This window comes from Micropterus salmoides, unplaced genomic scaffold, assembly GCF_014851395.1.
Source record: "Micropterus salmoides isolate LMB-PRFRI ecotype aquatic unplaced genomic scaffold, ASM1485139v1 Ms_hic_scaffold_13, whole genome shotgun sequence".
In the NCBI taxonomy this organism is placed as follows: domain Eukaryota; kingdom Metazoa; phylum Chordata; class Actinopteri; order Centrarchiformes; family Centrarchidae; genus Micropterus; species Micropterus salmoides.
Window position 1 is genome coordinate 6,979,475 of NW_024040374.1, and position 10,524 is coordinate 6,989,998.

Genomic DNA, 10,524 nt, shown 5'->3' on the forward strand with positions numbered 1-10,524 from the left:
CAACACAACTAGCTGCCGGTAACACTGACACATGCAATCACGGCTCTGCACGGTCAAATGTGCACACAGACAAACACGAGCACACATTCTCTTGTATGAAATAACACGCACAAACTCACACGCGCATGCACAAAGACACACAGCATTGAGGCAGCTCTTTTTTTCTTCTGATATTAGCAGAATTTGTTCTGCTGAGTGAGTCTCTCTCTCTCTCAGCCTCTGTTGAGAGCTGAACCTGGTCCAGTGAATATTAGAAATGGGTTAAATGATTATCCCTGGACAGATGCTTGCAAAAGGAACCCACTCTACACTTTAATTTTATGTTAAATATTTTAACTGTTCAAAGTTTACTTACCACTGAATTGAACAAAGCACTTGAAACATGAAACATAACAAACTTCCCTGAGAAACATGGCCTTTATCCTCCTTGATTGCTCAAATTTTAAACCTAAGAATGAATATCAATCTGAAACATTCTAAATGAGAAGAGTCTCCAACCATGCTAGCGGCTCCGTGAAGCACTTAGCTCTGTAACATGCTGATGTTTAGCAGGTATAATGTTCATCGTGCTCTCCTTCTTAGCATGTCAGAATGCTAAAATCTGGGTAAACTGATATTTTGACCTGAGAATGGTGCTAAATGAAGGTCATTGCATTGCCAAAGATTTTACAGTTCATCCCTTTTTTTAGGACATGAATGTCTGTAACCTTCAATACTTATCCAGACATTTCACCAGTGATGGAAGAAGTACCATGTTCTAAAAAAGTGGAAGCAAAATACACTTAATGTGTCAAAAGTATTCAAAATGGCAGTAAAATCTAGGAACCATTTAAATGTTGTCAAGGTGGAGATTATTTTAACAACTTTTTATATTGTTGGGTAGTTTTTCTGAAACAATGCATCATATTTTAAAATCTTATGTTTTATATGTAAAGTCTTAATCTGAAATGTAACTACTAACTAAAGCTGTGAAATGAATAGTGGAGTAATATATTATTTATATATTAATATTTCCCTCTGAAATGTAGTAAAAGTATAAAGTTGCATCAAATCTGTAAGTACCTCAATAATACAGTATAAGTACAGTACTTGGTTAAATGTACTTAGTTATATTCCACCACTGAAATTTACTCTGAACCAAAATGTCAACCTGCTGGTAGCCATGAATGTATGTACACAATTTGGTACCAATCCATCAAGTAGATGCTGAGATATTTAACAAAATAATTGAAATCATACCATCTGGTGGTGCTACAGGGAAATTAAGGTGATCCCCATGCAAATGTATCCCTGCAGCCACATTAAGACAATTACAAAGTCAGCTTACTTTCAACTGAAGAATATATCATGGATTAAAATACTTATGTATGCAGGATATGGAAAAACTTTTACATGCATTTTTCTTCAGTCGACTCGACTACTGTAACGGTGTCTTTACAGGGCTCCCTACAATCCCTAAAATCCATCAGGTAGCTGCAGCTGATTCAGAACGCAGCTACTTGAGTCCTCACTAAGGCCGAAAAAGTGGATCACATCACTCCAGTTCAGAAGTCGGCTTGACTCTTAAGAGTCAAAACTAAACATGGAGAAGCAGCGTTCAGTTTTTATGCTCCGTATATCTGGAACAGACTCCCAAAAAACTGCAGGCCTGCTGCAACCCTCAGTTCTCAATAAAGACTGAACCTTTCTTTTTACCACTGCCTTTATTTACATGAAATTAAAGCCATTAGAATATTTCAATGTCTTTTTTATATTTCCCTATGTTGTTTTTATGTTTTATATAAAGCATTATGAATTGCTTTGTTGTTGAAATATGCTATCCAAATCAACTTGCCTTGACTTGCCTTGCCTTGCAGGAACCATAAATATCTGCAGTAATTTTCACAATAATCCATCTCATATGTGTTGAGATATTTAAGTCTGATCAAAGTGGGGGACCAACCGACCAACCAATGCTGTCATCCCTCGAATCACACTGTTAATTAACATGGCTAATAAAAATGTTGTGTCTACAGACAAGATTGTATGTTGTTTCATAATCTGTGTAAAACCTCTGATAAATTAAATGTGTGTGGCACACAGACATAGTTAGGGTATGTGTGCTCGCCTGTGTCCTATTCTGTGCACTGTAGACATTAATCAATGTTGTTGTGATGAAACAATGGAACCAATCTGACTGCTCCAAAAGTGTGAGCCCCACCCATAACACACAATGCAGCTTGGTTAAACTGTGTACTGCCTTGAAATGATATAACAATGTATACTATAAGAAATCTCAATCATCTAAATTAATCTATTCGTTCATTGTAAGTAATTGTAAATAAAGCTGAGATAATTACCATTGCTCATTTACCATAATGAAGTAAATTCAGTCAGATTAAGGGTGAATGGGTTTTCAGTAAAATCAAGATAGAAAACACAGATATAAGAGTTACAAGGTTGTAATACAACAGAAAGTCTAATTAACTGGATATGAGTGAATCATTAACCCAGTTCTGCCTGGTGGACCAACAGTTTAACCAGATTTCCCTCCGTTACAGCACACCAAACTCACAGTGACCCCTCCTGGTGAGATGCTCATATTACAGCCACATAATATGACCTACAAAATAATTCTTTGGTACAATTTACAATGTAAATAGGGAATATAGCATTAAAGTAGTTCTCAAATACACTATATGCATCTTTTATTCAGAATAAAATCAAAATAAAATCACCTTTAATCTTATTTGTATGTGCATATAAACACATGTATGTTATGAACTGAATGGCTGTCATTCACTTGATTTCCTTCGTAGGAATGAGTTTTCTTCAGGCCGAAAGAATCACTGGAACATTCATTCACAAATATCAGCCCCCTGTCATCAAATAAACTTTGTCCTTGGCTTCATTTCAACAGCTCCGTCCTGTTTTGATTCCAAAAGTCACTGCAGAGACTGAATGCAAACACAGAAGAACAAACTTCACTTTATACCAGCTCTGTCTTTTAGCTCCTGTCTGAAAGTCTGCTACCATGGACAAATCCATCTGCACATTAATACTGCTATTATGCCTGCTATCCATTCACACTCTGTGTGTGTACAGTGAGGGCTTTTTACTCGGGCCCATTGAACTTGCTCCCATTCCCTGTAATGACAAAGCAGTGGAGAAGCTGTCTCGTCTGGCGACCACTTACATCAATGAGGATCGCACAGATGGCTATAAGTTTGCCCTCAACCGCATTGCAAATGTCCACCTGCACGCTCAGGTCAGTACAAAGACAAATGCCCAGTGGGAAAAGCTGGGGTTGCTGTAATACTCTGTCAGTGGGTGATTTGTTCATGTTTAACAATGAAAAGGGAAAGTTGGAAAGTTTTTTTTCACTTGTGTTGTTGCTGAAATATCAAAACATCCCTGTGAAAAAAGGAAGTCACACAATGATCAACCAGCCGTGGCCAATCTTCACGTTAGTTTGATTTCTTTTGAGAAGATGTGTGTTTTGTTATTACAAATTACTGTGCACAGTAAAACTTAGAATCTGAAAGCATCCTCTCACGTGTCACAATATGCTGACTCTCACTCTGGGGAAATGATAATTGGCTTCTCAAGGACTTTTTGTGGTCCACAGACCCTACTTTGGGAACCACTGCAATATCTCAAATACATGAAAAATAGCAGCAATCACATTAGTGTGCAACCATTAAAGACTAAAAACAACAATAAATATTTGTTGTTTGCACTTTGTTGTGAGTGACTGCCCTCGGCGCATGTTGCTCATAATAAATGTAACATATTATGTTATGAAACGAGAAGCCATCCCCTTTCACACCTCATGAAAAAAGGCCTTTAGGACTGAAGTGACTGTTAATAAAGTCCAGGTCATTTCAGTGCAGGACCACCTTACACAACAGGCTTTATGAACTTCATGCTGTCAACAGCTGAAGGCTATTGTAGCTCTACTGTGGGATAGATCAGGTTTTAAGAGGCTCAGTTCAACTTCATGACCTGAAAAGGCCCCTATTACACCTGCTCAAAGTGTTAGCATTTGTTTTCAGGTCTACCGCTCAAATCAATATTGTCCAAAGTGTTACAGGGAATTACTTAGCACCTCCATTCCTTAAAAATGTAACCGATGTAACAGATGAAGGTACTGGGAAGAAGACTTCTCATAAATTTCATTATCATTTTTTCCATAAACAAAAATACTGGTGCATATGAAAGTACTGTTGGAAAATCTGAGCCAATTGCATTGTTTTTATCTCCTCTCTCTTATTACTTGTGTTTGCATTGTGCGTGTCAGGGCCCAGCGGGCAATGTGTATTACCTGGACCTGGATGTCCTGGAGACCAAGTGTCACATAGGCAGCCCAAAACCATGGAAACGCTGTGACGTCAGACCATTCATGGAAACAGTAGGACACACACACACACGTTTATTTGTGCAACACTGCATTCCCTACATTGCAAAAAGAGCAGTTTAACCCTTATGCTGGCCTAAACCAAATTCTCACTTTAAACCTTAAAACCATAAACAGTCCATTAAAGAACCAATTATCCTTACTTCCCAAAAACATTCTCACTCTTGAGGTCTAAAACTTTGGTCCTTGATATGATAGAAGTAAAAGAGCACACACACGTAAAGTCAATTTGGACCGTTTCAGTTATGTCACATATTATCAAATTTAAGTGGTTTCGAAGTGATTGTTTTAACTTCCGTTTTTTTCTTTTCAGCAAATTTCTGGCAATTGTAACACCACCATTCTCCACACACCAGAGGGATACTCCTACCTGTACAGCTACGACTGCACTCTTGTCCCAGGTAACGTTACTGTAACATATTGTTAAATTAGCAGTTTGACAAAGGCAGTTAGTCATTCATTATTTCTGTAAAATATTGCACAGTTGTGTAAACACTGGTTTGCTCAAGAAACCTGTTTTAGTTACATATTGCTTATACTGGAACACTGAAGGAATGCATTTGTATTGCTCAGTATTCATTGCTGTAAATGAAGAGAATGACAATGAGTCCCCCCTAAACCTTGGACCTTGATGAGAAATTGTGATATTTACCATATTGTGTTTGTATGACATATTGTATGTTTCCCTGGCACACCTAAATGGAATTGAGCCTTGATTAATGTAACAAGTTACACATGTGCAATACCCACTATGAGTAATCAAAATGTCCATTGGTTCCCCCTAATATCAACTGAGATTTTATATTCATTTACACTTAAAGGTACTGAACACCTACACAGGTGCATTACTTATTTTGCCTGTTACCTCTGCTCAAACTCCAAAATAATATATTTTTAAGAAAATCTTGAATCTGTAAGTTGTTCTTCCCTTACAAACAATTAGTCAGTCAAGCATGATCTGTACAAACCCACCCAGTCCTGTGTGTGTGTTTTGTTGGTGCATGTGGATCAAATCATTACAAGATATGTTCCAAAACATGCTGTATTACTTATTCAGCTATTACTTAATACTGCTAATCGTGTACTTTTATTTAATCAACAATTTTATTTAATTTTGTTGTTGTAATTTCTCGTGCAAATGTGCCTGTCTGGTCCCTGTAGATCCCCCAGAGAAGCTCCAGCAGACCTGTCCAACCTGCCCCGTCCTGCTGCCTGTAGAAAGCCAACAGGCCGTGACTGCTGCTCAGGTTACTCTGGCTGCCTATAAGAGGCAGTCCACGCTGGGTGCAGGTCTCGGAGTGAAGAAGATCACTAGAGCTGCAGCACAGGTACAACAGGATATACTGTACAGTTAGTTTGATTGGCCGGAGAAACCCCCATGGCTGATTTCATTACGCAACAATGTGTTGAATCTAATGTTTATTGCAAAATTACACTTGAGAAAAATCTCTGGGTGTACACGAGCAGATGGCACAGTGCACCTTTGAGCTTTTGTGTACCAGATGAGTACCGTTACTGCTCCACATTAACCATGAAAATATAAGAACATGGTGAAGAATTACTGAAGGCACGTTAGACCTTACTGTCTGGCCAGGTTTTTGTTTGGGGAACAAATGAGAAATTGAGTAGATTGCTTGGGGGGGAAAGCTCAGTATATTGCTTCTCTTTGAATACAGTAATTCCCCTCAGGTAACAATTTTTGTGCTCTAAAACCAAGATGATGAGCCATTACACTGCAGCAACCATACCCCCTCTCTATATATGCCTGTATGAGTGTGTTTATATGTATGATTTGCCCTTTTCTTAGCATATTATTTTTATATTTCAGGTTGTGCCAGTGAAAGCCAGTTTTGTGGAGTACACAGTCCAAGAGTGTCCAGAGGGAGTGACAGAAAGAGGCAACTGCCAACGACTAACACTCGAATCTGACACAGAGGTACTCAACAGAGGGAGTCCAGACAGTCAGCTTATTCAAAATGAGACATTATGTTGACACAATGAACACAACATATTAGATGATATTAAAATGCTAAATTAATGTAATACTGTTCACACAGAAACTGGAGTTTCATATCATTACAATCTTGATTTGGATACGTAAAAATGTTTCTTCTAAGGACAAAAAAGGGATACAATTAAACAATATTGTCTGAAGCTCCATTAATTTAAAATAACTGATTCCTATGGTGACAACGTGACAGTGTTATGACACTAATTAATGTTGTTCTAAAAACTTAAATAAACATCAATCAGCCAGCAAGTTGTTTACTATCACTGAAGCCGTTCCTGGAAGTGTTAGTTGATGACATGACAGATTAATTTCTAGTTTTAAAACTGACACCACTAAAAGGCTGCAGTAATTGATTATTTTATTAAAGACGCCTGACAGGTTCTCTCTCCATTTTCATTTATTATTGCATTATTTATTTATATGTACCCTCCCTGTTTTATCCTATTGCTTTTTTCTTGTATTGACCCAGTATCCTAAACGACATTAACAAAATGTCTCATCTTCTCCTCTCAGACTGCAGGTTTCTGTGCGGGAGCTGTCCACGGAGAAATGAACGTCCATCCCGATGTTCAGGTGTCCTGTGAGATGTTCAAAGTACAGGTATAGGAAGCAGTTAAGAAATATTTACCATCTGAATCAGAAACAGATTTATTGACAAGTTGCTTTTAATATACAAGGAATTTGCCTTGGTGTCAAAAATATTTTAAGTACAAATAAATATCTTATCCTTAAGTGACAAATGAAAAGCAAATACACATAAGAGGTGTATGTCTTAAATGAAAGGAAGAGAATGTATAACAATAACAACCCCATCCATTTTCTACTTGCTGCTACCATATTTCTACAGTTTTAAGAGCTTTCGTGTTTTGTGACTACCAAATAAAATTATTTCAATTCTCCTCTGTCATAATCTGTGAAGCATGACAGTACTTTAAATACAGAAAAACAGCAGCAGAGAGGTTTAACACCAAAAGCAGGAAAACCATGTACAGCCCAAAAAACAACATTTGAGTGCCTTAAAAGATGTAAGTCAGTAAGTGAGCAAAGTCCAAAAACTTCAGCAAAGTGTAATATGAAGTGTCAATCACATCACACTTTACGACTGCAGTTGGGAATGTAATAACCCACTGCCTGACCGAGATTTGATGAATGTTTTATGCTCTGTTTTGTTTCAGATTTTACTAAAGCAGCCTTTAAAATGATAATTTAACTTTCTGAATGAATGACACTGGCTGTATAATTATTCTGTCATATCTTGTGTGTTGTGTCCTTAAATGTACTGTATGCTGTGCTTGTGTGTGTTTAAATGTATGTGTGAGATTTAAAATTGTATGGTTCTGTGCTATAATTATGTTGTCTTCTCACTCCTTTTTGGAACTGTGGTGTGTAATGTAATATTGCATGACTGAGACTCTTTTTGCAGCCCCTGAGAGTGAGTTTGTAAAACATTAGTCTGGTGTGATCTTGTCTCTTCATCTGCAGAACGTGGACATCCTCAGACCAGTGCGGCCTCAGGGTCACGACCGACCCCAAGACCCTGCTATCCCGACCTACCCTCCTCTGGTTGATGACCCAAGAAAAGATCCGCAGCCTGTTCCTTCTGACCCCACACTGCCTCCTGCTGTTCAACCAGCACCATTTGACCCCACACCCAATCACCCTGTGCCCTTTGACCCCTCTGTTGTGGTTAACCCCTCTAACCCCCTCTCCTCATCTTCCAGTGAATCTGCTGAAGATCTTGTAAACCAGCAACAGCAACCAGCAGTTGCCGGTCCTTTTGATTCATCCTCTGAAGAGATAGGAGGCCCCGTGGCACTGCGACCACCCTTTAACTTCCGCTACCAGAAGCGTGACCGCAAGAAACGGCAGGCCTTGATGGAGACCTCACCCTCTCACAACCCCATCTTCCTGTCTGATTTCCCTAGTGGGCTCTCTCCTTTCCGCTCCTGTCCTGGTCCTTCTCGATACACCACGGTTTAACTGCCACTGCTCATTTTTTCATTTTCAGTTATCTAGTGAGGGGGTGGACCAGTGTTACCAGAGGCTTGTGATAATTTGTGCTAATGAAAGGAATATGATCTCTTCTCACTGGCCCCGAAATTATCTGTCTGATTCTACTGTAATACTTTCACCAAAGCAACCAAAGCTTAACCTATATGTATTTGAAAATGGCTTCCAATATTTGAACAATTTGAATAAACCTTCTTTTGAGTTCCCTGTAAACTACTTGAAGAACGTATATACTGAAGCTAATAGTCTGAAATGCTGTAAGTGAATCTAAAAAGTATTGCAGAAGGACACAAAAATATTTGCGAGTTTTAGATAAAGCAAAATAACTGTGAAGGAGTGCCTTAGTATTGTGGGGGAGCCCAAACATAATCAAGTGGTCATTAAACTTGACTAGAGACAGCTTTACAAAGACACAAAGAAAAAGTCAGGGTTTATTAGGACTCTTCACCACAGGGCCGACATTGTTCACTGAGAAGAAGACAAGTGCAAACATCTCAGGAAAGCTTTAAAATTGCGGGTACCCAAAGTAGGTCCTTTCCCACACTAGAGCTATTAGAAAGAGCAGACAGACAAGGAGGGGAGAAGCGGGTGAGATGGCTGGAGTGTCACTCAGTCTTATCTTTGATATACACAGCAACCCTGCAACCCTTTTTCAAACAACAAGCAAGTCAGCAACTTGAAATCTATAAAAAAAACACTCACCAAACATAAGCAGAGCAATGTGAAGTCCAAAGCAATGACAAACACAGAGAGCTATACATCAGGAAATGAAACACAGCCAAGGTGGAACAAACCCCACAGGTCAAGATGCAGCAGTCTGTCTTCATTTAAAGGACAGTGGAAACTCATTTGGGGAAAGCAAAGTACACATTTTTGACAAAGAGGACAAGTGGTTTGAAAGATGAGTGAAAAAAGGCAAACATAACCTTCCTGAAACAAAGTGGAAGATGCTGCGACACTGCTGATATGCTGCATGAAACTCATATGATGGCCATGTAATCTACTTAATGATTTACATGTGACATCAAGTTGTGAATGACCAACAGAGGTTTAAATGCCTGGGAAAATGAGGCCAAGAACATGTCAAAACATGTTAATACCAAGCTTGTCTATGTTCTTCTGAATAGTAGGCTACACTTTCATTCAAGAGGCCTGGTGGGATCATGTTCAGTTTTGTTAACAGTGTTTGTGTGTGTGTGTGTGTGTGTGTGTGTGTTTTAAAAGGGACTGAGAGTTAACTCCCTCCTTTCTGTCATTTCCTGTTTTTTGTCTCAGCTCTAAAAGAAATTCCCATTGCTATAGCCTAGCAGAAGGCATTGACCAGATTAGACCACGGTAGCTGATAGATTCAGAATTTGAAACGATCACTACATTTATTAGCTTGTTGTTGTTTTTAGTCTCATAGAACTGACAAACAAAGCAAAAATGTTGTTGGGACAGAATTATTTTGGTAAAGGTAAGGAAATAGGCCTGTATGTGGCTTGTGGATGGTTGGAACTTCAATATTTGAGTCTGACAGTTGACGTGACCTGTGGCATCTTGAAATCTAGAAGTATCTTCCCCAACAGGTTTTGTTGACCAGAAATCAAGAATTGTATTTTGACATAACTTATAAATCCCTTATAAAACACAATTTTAATGTCACTTTGTTGGGTGCTTTTTGTAATTAGACTATTTCCCAAATTTACAATTTACTTTAGACGTAAAGAATATTTGATACACGAGTTGCTGCTTTCAAGTGTTTCTCGAGAATTCAGAACTTAAACATATTTGAAAATACATTACTCAGCCTTGCTGTTGTTTGGAAGTCTTAAAACAAAACTAGAACTGCAAGCAGTTGTAAGCGGGGTCCAAGCCTCCCGGCGCAAGCCTCCCCCTAGCCCTGCGGAGGGTGAGCAAGTCGGCCAGGGTGCCTCAAGTTTGGTGTTGATCCGCCATTACAATGATATTTTCCACGGCCTTTCAGCTTCGATTATAGCACCACCTAGAATCCGAAAAACACAAATTTGGTGTCAATCGGACTTGCGGTCATGGAGATATAAAATGCAAGTCAATGGGATTTTTTTTTCAATAGCGCCAACTAGGGGCTAACTGTACCAAATTTTGC

The 10,524-nt window shown here is 38.8% G+C and overlaps 1 protein-coding gene across 1 annotated transcript; it reads left to right on the plus strand.

The window, feature by feature from the left end:
• Positions 1 to 2,929: 2,929 nt before the first annotated feature.
• si:ch211-262h13.5 (uncharacterized protein LOC571127 homolog) lies at positions 2,930 to 8,633 on the plus strand. The gene is made up of 7 exons (XM_038715247.1): positions 2,930 to 3,247; positions 4,280 to 4,390; positions 4,710 to 4,797; positions 5,558 to 5,724; positions 6,225 to 6,332; positions 6,921 to 7,007; positions 7,890 to 8,633. The coding sequence occupies exons 1-7, from the start codon at positions 3,014 to 3,016 to the stop codon at positions 8,385 to 8,387; spliced, it is 1,293 nt and encodes a 430-aa protein (XP_038571175.1). The 5' UTR covers positions 2,930 to 3,013; the 3' UTR covers positions 8,388 to 8,633.
• The last annotated feature ends 1,891 nt before the right edge of the window (positions 8,634 to 10,524 follow it).

Bases quoted from the DNA above. Each gene is read 5' to 3' on its own strand.
- si:ch211-262h13.5 (XM_038715247.1), top strand. From the start codon at position 3,014: ATGGACAAATCCATCTGCACATTAATACTGCTATTATGCCTGCTATCC. The intron at 4,391-4,709 runs GTAGGACACACA...TTTTCTTTTCAG, and splicing joins TCAGACCATTCATGGAAACA to CAAATTTCTGGCAATTGTAA. The intron at 6,333-6,920 runs GTACTCAACAGA...TTCTCCTCTCAG, and splicing joins CACTCGAATCTGACACAGAG to ACTGCAGGTTTCTGTGCGGG.